At 37.6% G+C, this 21788-nt stretch overlaps 3 protein-coding genes and 1 non-coding gene across 4 annotated transcripts; 2 read left to right on the top strand and 2 right to left on the bottom strand.

Moving 5' to 3' along the window:
* The first annotated feature begins 2138 nt into the window (after positions 1-2138).
* LOC108813295 (UDP-rhamnose/UDP-galactose transporter 6) lies at positions 2139-4194 on the top strand. Its single transcript, XM_018585819.2, has 6 exons — positions 2139-2154; positions 2253-2425; positions 2532-2716; positions 2801-3001; positions 3087-3248; positions 3515-4194. The coding sequence occupies exons 2-6, from the start codon at positions 2293-2295 to the stop codon at positions 3842-3844; spliced, it is 1011 nt and encodes a 336-aa protein (XP_018441321.1). The 5' UTR covers positions 2139-2154; positions 2253-2292; the 3' UTR covers positions 3845-4194.
* Positions 4195-4276: 82 nt separating this feature from the next.
* On the bottom strand, positions 4277-5656 carry LOC108813302 (40S ribosomal protein S18). Its single transcript, XM_018585831.2, has 4 exons — positions 5537-5656; positions 5155-5315; positions 4625-4813; positions 4277-4541 (listed from the first exon to the last, which is right to left on the bottom strand). Exons 1-4 carry the CDS (start codon positions 5537-5539, stop codon positions 4436-4438), a joined length of 459 nt encoding a protein of 152 aa, XP_018441333.1. The 5' UTR covers positions 5540-5656; the 3' UTR covers positions 4277-4435.
* Positions 5657-15155: 9499 nt separating this feature from the next.
* Positions 15156-15263, top strand: LOC130497965 (small nucleolar RNA R71). Its single transcript, XR_008937003.1, has one exon. It is a non-coding gene; the product is annotated as a small nucleolar RNA R71 (small nucleolar RNA).
* A 5508-nt stretch (positions 15264-20771) lies between these two features.
* On the bottom strand, positions 20772-21448 carry LOC108846633 (uncharacterized). Its single transcript, XM_056990022.1, has 2 exons — positions 21205-21448; positions 20772-21097 (listed from the first exon to the last, which is right to left on the bottom strand). Exons 1-2 carry the CDS (start codon positions 21446-21448, stop codon positions 20772-20774), a joined length of 570 nt encoding a protein of 189 aa, XP_056846002.1.
* Between the last annotated feature and the right edge of the window lie 340 nt (positions 21449-21788).

A 21788-nucleotide genomic window follows, 5' to 3' on the forward strand; every position in this document is an offset into this window, starting at 1 on the left:
CTATTAAAGGAAAATAAATAAATCTATACATATTAGCTTAAGATGGCTAGAGCTTCGTGCTGATAACGTGTTTTGAGTAAAGAACAAAAGAGAAGAGAAGAAAGGAATTGGTGTGTCTTATTTCATGAATAATGAACTTTTTATATAGTGATATAATGAGAGGGTTTAGCTTGGATACCAAGTACAAGTAAATTTTGGTGAGCAAGACTTCCTATAATCGACATCACAATAAAGGTAAATATAACAGATTTAACATATTGTTTGCCAAAATTTGCAGACCGATTCGGTGACCCGGTTAGTTTAACTCTCCTAGATAATGCTAAATACCAATCTTGGCATATGTGAGTGATGTTCTGTAGATTTATAAAGGTCTTACAATTTCCTTCCATGATAAGCCAGCAAAGCAATGTCCACGACATCATGTTCTCTTGCATTGCGTGGAAAAAGTTTGTAGCTTCTGCTTGCTTACAATATCAGAATCAAACTTGCTCACTTTTATCAAACCTTACATTCTTCAAAAATCTATACGTACTAGAATAAAATGGCTGTTTCTTTTAATTCCACTTGAAGATATCTAATCCAAGAAAATAACTAATCCATGCAACAAGATGTAAGCTAAGCACACATTCTAGGCTATGAGTGATACATATAAAATATGGATCTTACACCTAAGACAGTAGGTCCGCTTTTGCACTCCCATTCAACAAAAGAAAATGATTCACTTTTGGTAGTCTATTATCGAGTTCTTTAGCAGAACGCAACGCATATATGGTGATGTGAAATTAGAATTGTAAACATATTTATTTAGATCATTTTGTTAGAATGTCTTTTCAGGATTGATGAATACAGATGTATATATACATATTTTTTTTTATTTTTTTTAAGGAACCAGCATGACCAAAATTTATGATACACATGTGGAACTCGGGAAAATGGCTTATTCCCCTACAAACTAGTTGTCTCCGGCTTTTTCACACACGAACTTTTAAGCCATGCCAAAAACCACACGAACAACTGAAATATTGCTTATTCCTTTATGAACTAATTATTTCCAGCTTTTTCACACACAAATTTTTAAACTTTGCCAAAAACCACATGAACTACGCTATTTTTTGAGTTACATACACAAACTATCAATTTTAAGCTAATTCTCCTAAAATCATAAATTGTGTTATTTAAACATTAACTTAGTTTATGATAGGTAGATAGCCGGTTTAATTTGGGTTGATAAAAAAGATAATATATCGTTTTGTTCTTTTTTGTTTTCTTTTTGTCAACTGCTCATCTTCTTCAAAAATCGTTTTACTTTTCATCATCAATTGGGAATAAAATTTATTATTTCGTAAAAGATTAAATGTTTTACATGATGCATAAAAAAGAGAGCAGCAACTACTAGTTTACCAATCCGCTATGTTGCTGTTCTTCTTTCTTTATGCATCATGTAAAACGTTTAATCTTTTACAAAATAATAAATTTAATTCCAATTGATGATGAAGAGTAAAACGATTTTTGAAGAAGAAGAGCAGTTGACAAAAAAAAACATGTATTATTCTTTTTATCAACCCAAATTAAATGGGCTATCCACCTCTTATAAACTAAGTTAATGTTTAAATAAAACAATTTACGATTTTAGAGGAATTAGCTTAAAATTGATAGTTTGTGTATGTAATTCAGAAAATAGCATAGTGTATGTGGTTTTTGGCAAAGTTTAAAAATTTGTGTGTGAAAAAGCTGGAAATAATTAGTTCATAAGGGAATAAGCAATATTTCCGTTGCTCGTGTAGGTTTTGGCATGGTTTAAAAGTTCGTGTGTGAAAAAACCGGGAACAACTAGTTCGCAGGGGAATAAGCCATTTTTCCTGTGGAACTCCGAACTTGGAACTTGTGAATTGTGACATAGAATCCTAAAGAGGGTATAATAGTAAAATGTTATGATTGCAGATGAAAAAAAAGGAATTTCTGATCAACGATTGCAGATAAATTAAAATAGAAAAAGAAAAAGAAAAAGAAACGAAATAGGTGGGGAACCTGAGCACTACTAGTATGGCTCCACGAGCCCTACGCTGCACAACTGATTACTCTTTTTTTAGATTACTCTTTTTTAATCCATCAGGCCATCACTGACCACACACTCTCTCGCCGTCTCCGGCGCCGGTGCTCTGCTCCGATCACCATTACTGTTGCTTTAACACGTAATAATCGCTTTTGCTTATTCTCTGACTCCTGCCTACATGATCTTCTTCTTAAAGCAGAATGTGGAGATCTGGTGATTAGAGGAAGAGATCAACAAATATGGCTCCTGTGAGTAGTAAAGCAGAGAAGAAAACAGCAGCAGATGCTGCTGCTTGGATGTTCAATGTCGTCACTTCTGTTGGTATCATCATTGTCAATAAAGCTTTGATGGCCTCTTATGGTTATACCTTTGGTAATCAATCAATTTAACCTTCTTCTTCTTCTTCTTCTTCTTCTTCTTTAACATCTCTAGTCTTTTACTTATGTCTTGAACCCTAACCCCCCATGCCTGCATGCAGCTACAACCTTAACCGGTTTACATTTCGCCTTTACAACTCTTATGACCATTGTTCTACGATGTCTTGGTTACATTCAGCCTTCTCATCTTCCCTTCACCGAGCTTCTCAGATTTATTCTCTTTGCTAACTTCTCCATTGTTGGGATGAACGTTAGTCTTATGTGGAACTCTGTCGGTTTTTATCAGGTAAATAACAATAATTTATTGCTTCTCAAATTGCACCATCTAATCTTTTGATTTAACAATGTTTATATATATCTGTGTTCCCAGATTGCAAAGCTCAGCATGATTCCTGTTTCCTGCTTGTTGGAAATGGTGTTAGATAAGATCCGTTACTCCAGAGACACCAAGCTTAGCATTGGACTCGTTCTTGTTGGTGTTGGTGTCTGCACTGTCACTGATGTTAGTGTCAATACCAAAGGCTTTCTTGCTGCTTTTGTTGCCGTCTGGACTACTTCTCTCCAACAATACGTAAGTCTGTCTTCTCAATCATATCTTTACCTTCCTTTATCTTTAACTCAAAAGTAAGTTTGGTGTTGTTTATACATGATTGCAGTATGTACATTACCTTCAGCGCAAGTACTCGCTTAGCTCATTCAACCTATTGGGACATACCGCTCCAGCACAAGCCGCAACGTTGCTGGTTGTTGGTCCATTTCTTGATTATTGGCTCACAGAAAAAAGAGTAGACATGTACGACTACAACTTGGTCTCCGTGGTAAGCCACTACAAACTTCATATAACTTGACTCTCCGGAATGAATATTTATGTGAATATCAGTAAATATTCGTCATCACCTTATGAGTCTTGTGATAATCTGATTTTGATGCTCTGCTATTATATCTCTGCCATTTGGTAACAGCCTTTTTTAAACTCAGCATACTAAGCCAAGTACACGAGGCTAGCTTGTTTCTTACATGCAATTCAATGGCTGCGTCTTATTTATCTTAAGAATAGATTTGTTTTTTTTTTGGAATTATGCAGCTGTTTATAACCCTCTCGTGCACAATAGCCATCGGGACCAATTTGAGCCAGTTCATCTGCATCGGGAGATTCACAGCGGTGTCATTTCAAGTCCTGGGGCACATGAAGACAATCCTGGTGCTGGTGATGGGATTCTTCTTCTTTGGTAGAGAAGGTCTAAACTTGCACGTGGTTATTGGAATGATTATTGCAGTTCTTGGTATGATCTGGTACGGTAATGCCTCTTCCAAGCCAGGAGGCAAAGAGCGACGAAGCTATTCTCTTCCAACCACTCGTCAACAGAAACTCGGAGCTGCTTCGGATTCTGATGACAACGAAGACAAAGCCTAGTATTAGAGCATCTCCATCCCCACTTCAAATTTTACTCCTAATTTTACTCTATTTATAAAATAAATGGAGTGAGAAATAGAGTAATAAACAAAAAATAAAAGCATTACTCTAGTAATGCTTTTATTTTTTGTTCACTATTCCATTTTCCATAAAATATGGAGTGGGGATGGAGATGTTCTTAGTAATAGCAAGTAGTAAATGATCAGAAACATCTACATCTCTGTTTTGATTCATGGTTTAGCCTTAATTTATGATCTTCGCAGACGGATGAAATTGTTTTGCAATGTTTTTGCGGAATTAACGGATAGCTTCTCATAATATATGAAATCTCTTTTTACTACCAAACCAAATTAGCATTTCAATAAAAATGAAATGCGAAGAACATTTGGATGGTTTTATAAGGAAAACAAAAGAATTGACTTCAAGATCCCGTGACAACAATATTATCTCGAAATATAACAAAACAAGTGAAGAATGTCTTACAAAACACCTAAAATCGAGTCTTTGAGACTTGCAAAATTGTACGAAATAACAAAAACATAAAAACGGGACTGTCAAAGATCCAATCCAGCTGCAGCTAGCATCATTGTCTTAACGCTTCTTAGAGACACCAACAGTCTTTCCTCTGCGACCAGTGGTCTTCGTGTGTTGTCCACGGACACGGAGACCCCAGTAGTGTCTCAGACCACGGTGGTTCCTGCTCATTGTCAAGAAAATCAGACAACACGAGAAGACAGTGAAAACGAGCCTGTATGATTAGGATTAGTAAATGAGCTTTACCTGATCTTCTTGAGACGTTCAAGATCATCCCTCAGCTTCATGTCGAGTGCATTGGAAACAACCTGGGAGTACTTTCCATCCTTGTAGTCTTTCTGTCTGTTCAAGAACCAATCTGGAATCTTGTACTGCTTTGGGTTTGCAACGATGGTCATGAGGTTATCGATCTCAGCTGCAGACAGCTCACCGGCCCTGAAATTAGAGATCATATGACCATTAGAAACCCTACACAACTTATCGCTGAACATATAAATCAATCAGACAAAGGCCGCAAAGTCAGAAGAACAATAATAAAAGCAAACGTTGGCTAACAATTTCATTAAAAGACAGTTAAGACAACAAAGCGGAAACATAATTCATATCACTGATTCGTCAAAAGCAAACATGACTTAGAACTTACAGAAAAACACAAAACACAGCACTATGTTCGATGTAAAAGGAAATTTTAATTAATCTCGAGTGAATTTCAATGACATTATAATCACTGAAAGACAAAAAAAAACGATAGAGAGAAAGAGAAAGAGAAAGCATACCTCTTGTTCATGTCGACATCGGCTTTCTTGCAGACAATGTTGGCCAATCTTCTTCCAATACCCTTGATGGAGGTAAGAGCAAACATAATCTTTTGTTTGCCATCAACGTTAGTGTTAAGCACACGCAGAATGTGCTGGAACTCCTCGTTTGCTACCAGCGACTACACAGTTACAATCACAAAACACGGGTCTTTACTCATGTTTTTAGGCTGCTTCTAACTTCTATAGTCGGGAAACTAACAAAGTATAAACGGAGTAGATGTGTTCAACGAGAAACTATACTATTATAGATTAATCAGTAAATCAATAAAATAGATCTAAGAAATGAGAGCATTCGAGGAACTAACTGGAAAAGGGAAAAGATAGCGTAAGACCTAATTACCATTGTTCGATCGGTAGAGTAGAGAGAGCTGCCTGAGAGAGAAGATGCGAAGCTCTCGCCGTTTTACACTTTAACTCTCGCGCAAATCGGTTAGAAAATACTAGGGTTTCCTTAGAGTGGGTTTATATATTTGTACAGTTGGGCCCAAGCAGGCAAGCAATGTCTTTTAAACGGCCCAAGTTCTGTGAAATTTGTGTTATAGATTTTTATTTGTGTTTTAGCCCACTAAAGCGAATAATGTAACAACTTTAATAATTTCAACTTGTTATAATTAAAACTAGATTTTGATCCGCGCTTCGAAAGCGCGGATATTATTTTTCACTTTTATGAAATATATTATTTGTTTGTAATTATTGAATATATTTATCTTAATAAAATTTTCTTTATAATAAATTCGATACATAGTGTCTCTCGTAAAATATATGTTTCTCTGGCTTTGTTTTATTTTCCCTCCAATCAATACAATTATTTGACTTGTTGTTAAAATAAACGATTTTAAAACGCAACTGTACAATACTTTTACATTGATATTTTGTTTAAACAATGTGGCATATTTCTATATTAATTAAATATTTACATTGTAATTTAAATTTCTATAAAAATCAACATATTTGTGTAGTTTGTTGTTAAAAGAAATGATTTTGAATCCAAATGTACAGTACTTTTATATTGATTTTTTTCAGTTCATATAAAATTTTTAAATATATTTATTTCAACTGAACCAATTAATATTTTGTTAAACTGGCCCCTGAAATATACTTTTATACATCGATATTTATTTTTCATAATTAGTGTTATACATTTTAGATGTATCATAATATAACTAACAATATTCAAAAGACCTGGACCGAATCAGGTTATATGGCTATTTTTGTTATAAATATCCGAACTCGTTTTAGATATATTGGTTATTTAGATAATTTTAGGGTCATATACATCATAATCGAATTCATCCAAATCCAGAATGACCCAACTCAAAATCCACACATAAGTTTATAATATTCAAGCGGGACTTGGTTTCAAAACAAAAAAAACGATATCCGAAAGGAACAACATGTACCTAAATGGACAGATGATGTTCACGTCTAACTGATTTTATAAATTAATAAAAAAACACTTTCTATGTGTTTGGTTAAATTAAGTGAAGTAGAAATAGTTTTTATCAAGTAAAATAATTATATGGAGTGAAAAATTAAGTGGCAATAAATGTAGCATATTTTAATTATTTTGATTTAAGTTATTATTTTATTCACAAAACATATCTTTGAACTATGTTTTTGGGTAAGTAATTTTTCACTGATTGAAACTAAAATAAAAATGTTTTAGTAAAATAAACTAAACCAAACATTTAATCATATGTAAAGCCTAATTATTTAACATTTTTATTTTATAATTGGCCCAAAGTTAATATTGATTAACTAATAAATAAAATATGCACTATTATTATTATGGTAATATAACTAATGATATAAATTATTATTAAGGTAATATAATTAATTAAATTGTTAAACTAAGTAAAATATGGAAACACAATTAATAGATGCTTTTTTTTGTCATCCAAACAAATTTTATTAAGAATACTATTCAAGTTTCCAATCACTCTAAATTTTTTTAATCCTCCTATTTAAGTTTCCAAACATTCCAATTTTGTACTTGAGTTTTAATAAGATAGATATATTGATTCATCTTGTGTTTCATATTTATGTTTTTTAATAGTATAGATAGTATAAATGATTAACGTAAATAATAAAAGATACTACGAATACAAAAATAAATAATACAAAGAAGAAGAAGTATACCAAAGAGAGAAAGATATATTATTTATGTTCGAAAGGGGCAACGTAAAATGATCTCAATACAACTTCTTATATAGGCAGAAAATTAGACAAATATTACAGTAATGTCATGGACTCCATCTCCATCTCCTTATGAAACCCTCTTAACTTTTGTAACACTCCCCCTTGAAGACCATTGTCATTAATATTTCTTGCGTTTAGTTGTCTCGTTAAAAACCTTACTTGAAAAACCCGGTAGGAACAACCATAGCAAGGTTAAAGAGTACAACTGAAGATCCCCCTTGAATAAACAATCGTTACAGATTTTGTAGATGACACATTCCAATGTTGTAAACATGTTTCCTAAATATTGTAGTTGGTAGTGACTTCGTAAAGAGGTCTGCAGCATTGTCACATGATCAAATATATCTCACTTCAATTTCTTTATTCTTCACGAGTTCTTGGGTATATGAAAAGAACTTCGGTGGTATATGCTTGGTTCTATCGCTTTTGATATACCCTTCCTTTATTTGAGCGACGCACGCTGTATTGTCTTCATATAAAATGATTGGTTTTGGACTACTGCGTATTCCACTACTTGAATATATGTGTTGACTTATTGATCTAAGCCAAAACACATTCTCTACTTGCTTCGTGGAGAGTGATTGTTTCAGCATGGTTTGAGGAAGTGGCCACAAGTGTTTGCTTCTGAGAGCGCCAAGAGATAGCAGTTCCTCCAACCGTGAATACATACCCAGTTTGTGATCAAGCTTTATGAGGGTCAGACAAATACCCTGCATCTGCAAACTGATAGTGCTCAAATTACCCAGTAGAACTTACTCTCTCAAATAAGAGGTACAGCTGTAGTACTTAGGGATCGAATCACGAGGAGCTAGGGAACCAATTAAATAAAATCTACTAATTAATCCTAGGCATGGTTGGTTTATATGATGGAAATAAAAGTAACAATTCCTAAAATGAGCAAGGTAGTTGCTCTAACTAACAATATAATGGGTTGTTTAAATGTGATAAAAAGTGCTAGACATAGGGTTTCTATTCAGGAATGGAGATTATAATCTCTATAAATGCTTTAACAAGTTGCTTGCATGATACTATAGATCTCAGCCGCTTAACTCAAGTGATATCTCACTGGTTAAATTATCTAGATCTCTGGCCACACCTCTAGTATGATGACATAGAAAAAGAGTCGATCGATATCCTTTTGAGATATCGACCGATACACCTTTCGCAGCGCCGATCGATTCACTTGTCGGGATATCGATCGACGGCTTCTAGATCTGCCTATGTGTGAGCTGAATATGAACACAAGGTCTCAAGGAGAAGCTGTCGCTCTTCTCAACGGGAGACAGGCAAGCTCAAATGGATAATTCAAGATAATCAAAGATCATAGTGATCTATTTTCTAGTTAGCTAATCTAAAACAAGCATAGGGTGCAATCCATTTGATGAGTATCAAAACTTAGCAATTATAGTTTGGGGCTAATCCTACAAACCTATTTGAACCCTATATCTAACAAGTAGACTACTCAGACATAGCTAAGCAATTCATAACAATAGATAGATGAAAGAATTGCATAGATAGAATAAAGTAGAAATACAAAAGGAGATGAGAAATCTCTCCAATCTCTCAAAACAAATAAAACTCTAGTCTCTCTCTCACACTCTCTGCTTTTCTCTTGAGGGTTGTCAAAAACTTGCTTCTTTCGAAGGTTTCCGTCAAAAAACACTTAGCAGGAATATTTAAGCATTTCCATTAGGTTAAAAACTCGTCAGGGGCAATCTCATAATTTGGTAAAGTCTTGGTGAAGTAGTCGGCTAAACCATTCCGTCTTTGATATCGATCGACAACACTGGATGTGTATCGATCGATTATAATCTTCTAGTACGCGGATCTTCTCAGCTACATCGATCGACAACTCAGGATGAGTATCGATCGATTATAATAGCAATGTTGACTTCCGACTTAGTCTTGAATGGTCAACTCGGGTATATCATCTCTTGTACTCCAAAATGCTCCAAAACATCACTTTCTCACAAAATGCTCTTGAACCTGAAAACATACCTAACAGGCTAGAAAACAGATTAAATATATAATAAAATACTAGTATACCATGGTTAAAAACTGGTAAAATCCATGGTATATCAACTCCCCCAGACTTACTCCTTTGCTTGTCCTCAAGCAAAAACAGTAGTCTTTGGAAAAGGTTTGAAAACAACAGAAACTGAAAGATTCAAAATATTGAAGTCATCACTCTATGGGTTTGCAATTCATGTTAAACATCCTAATCACAAAAGTTCATTATGCCTTATCCTAGCTTAGCAACCAAACTCATCTATTCAACAACTTAGCAAATCTCATCTGACATTCTCCTCTACTAACCTCATTTCTTAACATAAAATAAAAGTGCAGGCTTTACCTTGGGAGTATCGATAAAATGACACATGGATTCAACTCAAACAAGTATCTGAACACACATGTAGTCTTCTCTGGTCCCTTTCTCCCCTCTTCTCTCTTCTCTGAATCTCTTATTAGTTTCAATTTCAACAGGTTTCGATGCCACATAGGTCATCTAGTCCATTTCATTGACATTTTCATTGTAACTCATACATTTTTGGCAAAGTGTAGCGAATAATGGGGTTCGGTACTCAACCTATCCCTCGTTTCCACAATGTGTGATCATCTTTGAGATTTAGAATACTGGGGTCGCGGGAGACACTCTTACCCCTCTGCCTCTCAAGAAATCATTTCAATCTTTATAACATAAACTTATATCTCGAAACGCTGAAGAGAGAGAAGGAAGGGAACCAGAAACACACAGACTTTTTACCTTCCAGACTTGTAGGAGGATTCCGATCCTGTGATTTCCAAGCCCCAAGACAAGCAAATAAATCAGTATTAGTGTTGGAGGTCATCTTTGGTTCCTTCAAACAATCTAAGCTAGTCAATATAGATGGCAGGTTGATCCACTTTAGCATTTTTAGTACTATCTGCAATCAGTAATCTAGAATGGTGCTAAAGAGTGGTCAGACAAGCAAATATAAATCTATATCAATGTGCCTATTTAATACTTATGCGACAAATAATTTTGAAAAACAATTTGAATAAAAACCAAAATAAAAACACATATTAGTAAACTCTCCCCCCCCCCAGACTTAAATTACACTGTCCTCGTGTAACACAGCCGGTGGTGAGGTAAATAAAATAAATCATAATTAATAAATATAACAAGTTAGAATGAATAAACCTGATCGACAAGGTGTCGATCGATTCGTAGTGGTGTACGTCGATCGTTAGTAATGGTCGTGTGGTGTCGAGCGATATGAATGGTGAATGTCGGTCGATAGAATCATCATTCTACTTAGATCTAATAAAAACTGCAAAAAAATCCGAAAAAATAAAAGTAAAAAAATGAAAAAATAAATAAAATAAAGAAAAATAAAAGAAAACCTAATAGTGGGTTGCCTTCCACTCAGCGATTTGTTATAGTCATTTAGCTCGACTGTGGTAGGTGAATGACTCATGGGGTGCAGAAACTGCTGATTGCCGGACAGCAATCATCAATCTTGTGTCTCCTACTATTGAACCATGTGGCGACGAAGCTTCTTGTGGCATCATCCGCTCGTAGTTGTTTCTTATCTATCTTGAGGACTGTATCTTGAAGTTTCCTCACAGAATTCTCAATGTATTCGATGTTGCCAACCTTCATGTCGATGGTCTGGTAGGTATGTACAGACAATTCCTTCAGCTCACTCTGTAATGCATCGATCCTGTCAAGAATAAACTGATCTCGATCTGGTAAAGACTCGGTGTCAATCGATGCTACGAGATGCGCATCGGTCATTTCGCTGAGGGGTCTGTCGGTCGACTCAGAATCTACTGTGTCGGTCGACTGTGAGCACTGTCATTGGTACTGCAGAGCACGTATATTGCCCTTCATATGGCGAGTAGTTCTGCATAGGTTGTTAACTCGTTCGTTAACAGTGTAGTCAATGGTATCACAGGTCCCGTTAAGTCTCTTCTCCATAGCATCCATAGCCTCGTACAACTCATGTTTAGTTCATCAACTTCTGCTGTAGTGCATGCTCTTCTCGCTGGTGGTGGCTTGATGTCGATCGATATTGGTCTAGGCATGTCGATCGATGAAAAAGTAGCATTCTTAGCTTGGTCTTTCTTGCGAATTGATGCTAGCTCTTTCTGTAGAAGATCGATCCTCTTGCTTAACCATTCGACATTGTTGCTGAGAGGGCTGTAGACGTCTCCAATCCGTGTATTGATGTAAGCAACCTCCCATTCATCTCTCTTAGGTGATGAACATTCTGGTCGGTCCATGGATGTAGTCTTGCCGATGTCGATCGATGGTACATGTACTCTGTCGGTCGATACTGGTGGTGTAGCCTCTTTCTCAAGCATGGTCAATATGTTTCCAAGCTCCACTCTTATCTCAGCCATATCATTCTGGAAGTCCTTGTAACTGACATCCAAAGGCTGGAAAGTGTCTTCCACCAATGTGTGCATGTTTGCCTCAAGGTGTGCCTGAGCTCTCCATACATCAGTCACCATATCATCTATCTCCTCTCTACTGTAGGGTACTGGTGGTGGTATGTATGCATGGTAAGGGCGTGTGTGTACTGGAAGGCGTAAGCAACCTCTGTGAAAAAGGGATTCTCTATCCAGAATTCTCTTTACTTGCTCCTTGGTAACATGGATGATCTCACCATCAACTTCTCTAGCATAGCCAAACTCATCTCTGTAGACACCATATTCATCCTTAGCTTCCCATTTGAATCTCATGGATCCATCAGTATTGAAGGCACGTCGTCCAAACTCCAATCGTCTGTCGGGCGATCTGACTCTTTGTCTGTCGATCGATCCGGGATATCCGCCGTCGATCGATGGTGTTGAAACGATGTCGATCGATGGTGAATTCCTAGGTTGACCGAAGTGTTGAGGAAATGTATCCTCCCTTGTGTTGGTGTTGTGGTTGTCCTGGACGTGAGCTAGGATGTCTGGATGGCTACGTTGCTGTGTGAACAGGTTTTCTGGTCCATTAGCAACTTGGAGGATGTCTGCTATGTCTTCTCTGGTTATGTGCAGAACTCTTCCATCCATTGCTCTTGCATAGCCATCTGTGTCCCTGAAAATTCCAAATTCATCAGGTGTTAGTGAAACGTTCCTGATATCGTAAGGTTCATGAGATCGAGGTTGAGCCCTGTTGAAGTCGTCGATCGATGGTGCTGTGGTGGTGGCGATGGATGGTGCACGTCTAGCTGCACGGTTGGATCGATTGTACATGTTGTTGCAGACCTCCATTGATAGGTTTCTGAATGCTGGAAGCTGCTGGGTAGAAGGTGAAAAGTTTTGAATTTTCGTGGCTTGAGTTGTCAACCTTTTATACCCATGTGTTGTCATAATCGGTGAAATTCCAATTTTGTCCTTCAAGTCATCCTGGTTAATATCGATCGATGTGATACTGGCGATATCGATCGATGGACGATGTCATTTTGCTGGATGAAGTAGATAATCGATCGATGGTGGGCGTTTGATGTCGATCAATTGTGGGAATCGAATTACAAATCTGTCATTCTCCAAGTAATTTTCCCAAGCTCTCTCTTCCCAATAGTCTGCATCATGTTCTTCAGTGTGGTCTCCACTGTGGGAAGAGGTGGCTATGTCTACTGCAAAACTCTCATGAAATCCGCTATCTGCCCAACTCCTTACTAAGTAATCATCTTCCTTTTGGCTGGGTGGGATGGCGAAATTTCGGGTAGCAATGATCTGGTAGATCGAGTTCATCATCTGGTGGGTCTCTGTCGATCGATGATCTATATTTGTTGTCGATCTCCTTTGTCTTGCAAGTGTCGATCGATGATGTTAAAGTGCTGTCGATCGATCCCGAGTACTCTGTCTCATACTCGACTTGACAATGACAAACTGCTATGATACCAGTATCATCTTCCTTTACTACTGATTTGGATGGTTGTTTGCCAAGCTTGACAGGGTCGTAGTGGATCTCTGGATCTATCATAGTCAAGCACATCCTGTTGGTGTTCATGTCACATATGGCTCCTACTGTAGCCATAAATGCTCTTCCAAGTAAGAGGGAAGAGTTCCAATTAACCTTGATGTCTAGGACATGAAAATCCACAGGAACGATAGCATTACCAATATGTACCTCCAGGTCTCTGATGAAGCCTCCAGAGTTTTTCTGAGAGTAATCCACGAAGGTAAAGATCTCTGGTGAAGGCTCTACTTGCAGGCCCAGATGGTCTGCCATGACCTTTGGTAAGATTCTGACTGATGAACCAGTGTCACATAGTGCATGAGGAAATTCAATCCCTTGTACTACACAGGGTATTGCAAACTTCCCAAGATCATTCTTCTTCTGCAAAGTAATCCTTTTCCTCATATATTCTTTGACATTGTCAAACCTTCTCCTAATGTCAGTTTTAGTCTCCCTTGTTTCTCTGAAGAACATCCACAATCTGCTTGTGAAGTAAACCTCCTCAGAAGGTTTCTCTGGTGGGATTCTGATAACTCTCTTAGTGAAACCATCAATCTCTTTTTCATTAGCTTCCCTCTTAAGGTTCTTAGGAATCTTCTCCTTCTTACTCCTTAACCTTCTTCCTTCAGTTCCCTCTGATGTAGGTGTAGTGTCTGAAGGGTTACCAGTGATCTCTGTAGGGTTAGCTTGTGGTTTTGGTGTGGGTCTGAGTGCATTGATTCGGTTGCTGTCTATCGATGGTAGTTACACTCGGTATGTGAGAGGTGCGTGTCGATCGATAGGTGGAGAAAAGGGTCGATCGATACGTTTCTCGTATTTGTGTCGATCGACGAGTGGCTCGTCTCGTCGGTCGATATCTTCGTAGGTGTGGGTGGGTGGGTATGGATGAGAAGCCGTGAATTCAGCATGTGTCAATATCCTAACCGCGTTGCAATCTGCAGTCGTATCCGGAAATGACATACTTGATGTCGATCGATGTGGACTAGTTGGTGTCGATCGACACCATTGTGATCCACCGAGACTTAATGAACTTTCCACTTCAAAGTCTCCTTCTTGTAGCTTCTCCTGTTTCACCACTTGCCAAAAATCATCATCTATGATAGCATTCACGTGGTGTTTCCTATTTCCTTCCCCTACTTTCTTAGAAGTTCCAATCCTCCTGATAGAGTCTTCTGTCTGGACAATATGTGTCTCAAATTTCTTAACTTGAGTGCAAATGGTGTCTATCCTTGTGGTCAGATTGTTGAAGACAGAATCAATCTTCCCATTGAAGTCTACCGTAAGCTTCTGCTGACCTTCCAGAACTCTATCAATCATGGCATCAAACTTACTCTCCTGGGTGGGTGGCTGTGGGTTTTGGTAAGCTGAATTGCCGTAGTTCCTTGTGTTGGTGAATGGTTTCTGATACTGTGAACTCTGGTTGTAGTTACTCTTCTGACCACTGCCAAAAAAGTTTCTATTTCCACTCTGGTTTCCATATCTCTGAAATCCAGTACCTCCAATGTAGTTCACATCTTCCTCTGTATCATCTTCTCTAGCTTCTTCTTCATCAGCTGAGCAGACTGGCTACCCCAGAAATGCAGGTAAAGCATCTATCTTGGCTCTGACTTCATTCATCTGGTCTTCCCCGATGGATGCAACAGATTTCTTCTTGTCAGAGTCAGTGTTCTTGGTGCTGCTGCTGTTGGCTAGGTTCTCAATGAGTCTCACAGCCTCTATTGGATTCTTAGTGTTGAAGTTCCCCTCACTAGTAGTATCAAGAGCCATCTGATACCTTAAGGCGATACCTCTGTAGAAAGTGCTTAGCAGCTGCACTTCATTGAAACCATGGTGTGGACAGTCTTGCTGGTAGAACTTAAATCTGATCCACGCGTCTTTAAAAATCTCACTAGGCTTTTGCGCGAAAGTGGCGATTTTGCTTCTTAAGTCTTCAGCGCGTGCCTCATCAAAGAAATTACGCAGGAAGGCGTTTTTGATGTCGGCCCAGAATGTCAGTGATCCTGTAGGTAGTTGCTTGAGCCAGTGCGAAGCTTCTCTAATCAGTGAGTATTTGAAGAGCTTGCAGAGTAGGTAGTCCTCAGGGACTCCATCCATACGAATAGCAGCGATAAGATCCTCGAACCTCTCCAGATGGTCCATAGGATGTTCGTGTGATAGTCCAGAATAAGGTATCTGAGACACGAGGGAGTAGTACTGAGGCTTGAGCTCGAAGTTCGGCTTCTGAATCTCTGGAAGTCGAATAGCTGATATGTTGGTGTAGTACTCGTCTGGACAGTTATAGTCTGCCAACGATCGTGTTTGAGCTTCTCCTGTAGCCTCAGCTTCAATCTCAGGGATTATGTTTCCCTGTGCATCTAGCTTCTGACCTGTTGCATTACCCAGATTACTATCTTGGTCATACAGGTTTCCTTTCTCGCCCTGCGTGAGAATAACAATCGCGACCATGCTTCGCGGAGTAGTGTCGATCGATATACGGTTAGAAGTATCGAACGATGTGGATCGGCGAACGGTATCGGTCGACGGTGTTGTCTGAGTGTCGGTCGACTGTTGAACATGAGTATCAGTCGACGGTACTGCGTTTCTGTCGATCGATGCGGAGCATAGGTCTTTGCGGATTGAGCGTTCCAAGTGTGCAGGATCTTCTGAGAATAATAGTTGATTTTCCCTGCTGGGCATGTACCTGAAAAGACAAGAAAAATTTTAATTAGAAAGGGGGTAAAAAGAAAAACCTAAGATTAATAAGATTAAATCTAATGGCGTTCAAAGCTCTCCGGCAACGGCGCCAAATTTGATATTGCTCAAATTACCCGGTAGAGCTTACTCTCTCAAATAAGAGGTACAGCCGTAGTACTTAGGGATCGAATCACAAGGAGGTAGGGAACCAATTAAATAAAATCTACTAATCAATCCTAGGCAAGGTTGGTTTATATGATGGAAATAAAAGTAATAATTCCTAAAATGAGCAAGGTAGTTGCTCTAACTAACAATATAATGGGTTGTTTAAATGTGATAAAGAGTGCTAGACATAGGGTTTCTATTCAGGAATGGAGATTATAATCTCTATAAATGCTTTAACAAATTGCTTGCATGATACTATAGATCTCAGCCGCTTAACTCAAGTGATATCTCACTGGTTAAATTATCTAGATCTCTGGCCACACCTCTCGTATGATGACACAGAAAAAGAGTCGATCGATATCCTTTTGAGATATCGACCGATACACCTTTCGCAGCGCCGATCGATTCACCTGTCGGGATATCGATCGACGGCTTCTAGATCTGCCTAGGCGCGAGCCGAATATGAACACAAGGTATCAAGGAGGAGCTGTCGCTCTTCTCAACGGGAGACAGACAAGTTCAAATGGATAATTCAAGATAATCAAAGATCCTAGTGATCTATGTTCTAGTTAGCTAATCTAAAACAAGCATAGGGTGCAATCCATTTGATGAGTATCACAACTTAGCAATTATAGTTTGGGGCTAATCCCACAAACCTATTTGAACCCTAGATCTAACAAATACACTACTCAGACATAGCTAAGCAATTCATAACAATAGATAGATGAAAGAATTGCATAGATAGAATAAAGTAGAAATACAAAAGGAGATGAGAAATCTCTCCAATCTCTCAAAACAAATAAAACTCTAGTCTCTCTCTCACACTCTCTGCTTTTCTCTTGAGGGTTGTCAAAATCTTGCTTCTTTCGAAGGTTTCTGTCAAAAAACACTTAGCATGAATATTTAAGCATTTCCATTAGGTTAAAAACTCGTCAGTGGAAATCTCGTAATTTTGTGAAGTCTTGGTGAAGTAGTCGGCTAAACCATTTCGTCTTCGATATCGATCGACAACACTGGATGTGTATCGATCGATTATAATCTTCTAGTACGCGGATCTTCTCAGCTACATCGATCGACAAACTCAGGATGAGTATCAATCGATAATAATAGCAATGTTGACTTCCGACTTAGTCTTGAATGGTCAACTCGGGTATATCATCTCTTGTACTCCAAAATGCTCCAAAAACATCACTTTCTCACAAAATGCTCCTGAACCTGAAAACATACCTAACAGGCTAGAAAACAGATTAAATATATAATAAAATACTAGTATACCATGGTTAAAAACGGGTAAAATCCATGGTATATCACAAACCTGACCATTTCTCCATTTGAGTTGTTAGGATAAAATAATCCTAAATCAATTGTTCCTTGGAGATAGCGAAAGACATGTTTAATCCCATTCCAATGTCTTTGCGTAAGAGATGCACTGAATCTTGCCAAAAGATTCACAGCAAATGATATATCAGGCCGAGTACAGTTTGCAAGATACATAAGTGCTCCTATTACACTTAGATACGACACTTCAGGACCAAGTATCTCTTCATTTTCTTCATGTGGTCGGAAAGGATCATTTTCAACATTGAGTGACCTAACGACCATAGTAGTACTTAATGGAGTTGCTTTGTCCATGTTGAATCTTTTCAATACTTTTTGTATAGGTAGATTGGTGTATAAATATACCCTTTTGAGTATGTTCAATTTGTAGGCCAAGACAATATTTTTTCTGTCCTAGATCTTTCATCTCAAATTCTCCTTTTAAATACTCGGATGCCTGTTGTATTTCTCTTTGGGTCCCAATAATATTTAGATCATCAACATATATGGCAATTATTACAAATCTGGAAGATGTTTTCTTGATGTAAACACAAGGGCATATAGGACTATTTATATACCATTCTTTTGTTAAATGCTTACTGAGACGATTATACCACATACGTCCAGATTGTTTTAAGCCATATAATGATCTTTGCAATTTTATTGCACATAACTCCTTAGGTTTAGAACTTAATGGTTCCAGCATTTTAAAACTTTCAGGGATTCTTATATAAATATCAGTGTCCAGGGATCCATATAGATATGCTGTAACAACATCCATTAGACGCATCTCTAGGTTTTGATTAGCCGCAAGACTCATCAAAAATCTAAATGTGATTGCATCCATAACAGGTGAATATGTTTCTTCGTAATCGATCCTAGGTCTTTGAGAAAATCCTTGAGCTACAAGACGAGCCTTGTATCTCGTTACTTCGTTTTCTCATTTTTTTTCCGAACGAAAACCCATTTGTATCCAACTGGCTTCACAGCTTCAGGTGTGATCACAATGGGTCCAAATACTTCTCGTTTTTAAGCGAATCAAGTTCGACTTGTATTGCATCTTTCCATTTTGTCCAGTTATGTCTCTTTTGACATTCCGAGATAGATTTTGGTTCTGGATCATCACTCTCTTCATCTATCTCTTTTGAAACAAAGTATGAGAAAAAATCATCAACACCATTCACTTTGTTTCGATTCCATGATTTTCTATTATGGATGTAATTAATAGAAATCTCATGATTTTCTTCAGAATCATGATGTTCAATATTGTCACCATCCTCATGGTGCATTTCTTCCAACTTTTCTCCATGGTTGGAGGGATTCTGTTTTTCCATCTCCTTTCGCTTTCTAGGATTCTTATCCTTAGAACCAACTGGTCTACCATGCTTCAAGCGTACTTTAGACTCTCGTGTATTATCTTCTACTCCACTTTCATGTGGCATTTCTATACGAGCAGGAGCATTTGAAGCCGGTATATGTGATTTTGTAACCGATTTGGTGTCTGCAAAAGCATCAGGTAGTTGGTTTGCGATGCTTTGTAAATGCATAATCCGACGAACTTCTAATTCTGATTGTTTTGTAGGAGGATCAAGGTGTAGTAAAGATGGTACACACCACTTAATGTCCTTTCCTACTTCTTTATTTTCTCCCCCTAGAATTAGTAATACTTTTTCATCAAAGTGGCAATCAGCAAAACATGCCGTAAATACGTCACCAGTTTGTGGAGAATAATTGATGGAGAATCACAAACCAACATATATCCCCAATCTCCTTCGAGGTCCCATCTTTGTATGCTGGGGAGGTGCAATTGGCACATAGACAGCGCAACCAAAGATTCTTAGATGGGAAATATTCGGTTCTCGTCCAAATGCTTATCGTATTTGAGAGTATTTGTGATATGCACTTGGTCTCACCCGAATCAGTGCTTCTGCATGCAAAATAGCATGTCCCCATACAGAAGTTGGGAGTTTTGATTTCATGATTAATGGTCTTGAAATTAGTTGCAGACGCTTAATTATTGATTCAGCCAAACTGTTTTGTGTATGAACATGAGCAACATGATGTTCAACATCAATTCCAGTTACCAAACAATAGTCATTGAATGCTTGGGAAGTGAATGCACCAGTGTTGTCTAGTCTAACTCTCTTTATCGGATAATCAAGAAACTGAGCTCTTAGTTTGATTATCTGGGATAAAGATCTCGCAAATGCCAAATTTCCAGAGGACAGTAGACAAACGTGTGTCCATGTACTCGACAAGGTGGATGTATAGGTCCACAAATATCGCCTTGAATTCGTTCAAGGAATTTTGGTAACTCTTTATCTATTTTGGTTTGTGATGGTCTTGTAATTAACTTTCCAAGAGAACACGGCGTACATGTCATTTTATTTCCCTGATATGCTTCTTGGGATTTCAGTGAATGACCATGTGAGTTCTCAATGATTTTTCGCATCATTGTGGTGCCTGGATGGCAAAAACGATCATGCCATAGTGTAAAATCGTCAGAATTTCCTTTAATCACAAAATTTGATTCAATGGTACTTATAGATGTATGATGCAGACCAGAAGGGAGTTTTGGTAGTTTTTCCAACACTTTTTGTTTTCCCGATTTCTCATGAGTAATATACATATACTTCTTTCCATCCTCAGTTGCAGACTGAGTACTAAATCCTTGAAGATATATGTCTTTAAAACTCAACAAATTTCTTTTAGAATTTGGAGAAAATAGTGCATCCTTTAACGAGAATATCGTCCCATTAGGCAATGTGAAGTGGGCTTTACCAATCCCTTCAATCAAGTCTGCAGAATTAACATAAATAAAATAATATTATTCATAAAATATTACACGTTATTAATAAAGTTTAAACACATAACAATTATGCATAAGTAGGTGAAAAACACACAATAATTATACATTAATCTTCCACAAGAAACAATTATTTATGGTATAATTATGGAATTTCAAGAGTCACATGATGGACACTTAAGCTTCCGTGATAGCGGTCTCCTCGAAATCATTCACAAAGTCAGACGCATCGAGGTGCGTTGTACCTTCAGAATGTTCCGCAAAGTTTACCTCCTTTTATTTCCCTTTGACGGACTTCTTGTATCGATCACAAAGGTGTGCAAGGGTACGACATATACGAGACCAATGTCCCTTAGTACCGCATCTGAAACAAGCATCTTCTCGCTTCTGGGAGGTACTTCCTTGTTATTCTTTTCCCTTAGGGGATTGTTCAGAACGGACCCACTGGAATGATTTCCTATCCCGTGGATTGTACTTTCATCCACGTCCATGGTAGTTTTGACGACCACGTCCGCGACCGCGAAAAGCCTTATTTTCCTTTGCTGGTTTCTTTGCATTTAATGCGTTTGCTTCGGGAAATGCTTTGGAACCAGTTGGGCGTGTCATGTGATTCTTGATCAGGAGCTCGTTGTTCTTTTCTGCTATGAGAAGCGCCACAATCAAATCTGAAAATTTAGTATATCCCCGCAATCTATACTGTTGTTGCAGAGTGATGTGGCTTTTGTGGAATGTGGTGTATGTATTTTTAAGCATTTGAGACTCGGTGATTGTTTCACCACAGTATCTTAATTTGGCCACAATTCCTAACACAGCAGAATTGTAATTCATCACTTTGTCGAAATTTTGGAACTTCAGACCTGCCATTCATCTCGAACAAGTGGAAGTGTTATGTCTTTCTGATGATCAAAACGATCTTTCAGAGACTTTGATAGCTCTTTAGGATCTCTCATGTTAGCATAGTCATAAATAATACTTTCATCAAGGTGTCTTGTAAGGAAGATCACCGATTTAGTCTTGTCTTGAGACGTTGAAGTATTATTCTCTTTAACGGTTTCAGATAAACCAAGAGATTCAACGTGGAGTTCGACATTGGTAACCCAAGAAATATAGTTGGTCCCGGTGATATCGAGAGCGGGAAATTGGAGCTTCTCCATGTTTGCCATTTGAATTTCTAAGCCACAAAATAATAAATTTTATTAGAATTTCATTAATTTTAAATAGAACCGATTACATTGATAGTACACGCAATTATAAGTAAACATAATGCTAACAAACATAAGGTGATGTTAATGCCAAAATATTTACGAGTGGTTCCTTCAACAAAAATAAAATACATAGACGGAAAAAAATCGTACATAAAACTAAAAGCAATCAAATCATTTTTTTTACAACGAAAATCGAAGGAGAGTGATTTTGAAAATAATTGAGAGAAGATGAAATGTTTTGGATAAGAAAATAAAGTGAAAAAGAGTTGTATTTATAGATGAAAAACAC

The sequence above is a fragment of the Raphanus sativus genome, chromosome 1 (genome assembly GCF_000801105.2).
Source record: "Raphanus sativus cultivar WK10039 chromosome 1, ASM80110v3, whole genome shotgun sequence".
NCBI lineage: Eukaryota > Viridiplantae > Streptophyta > Magnoliopsida > Brassicales > Brassicaceae > Raphanus > Raphanus sativus.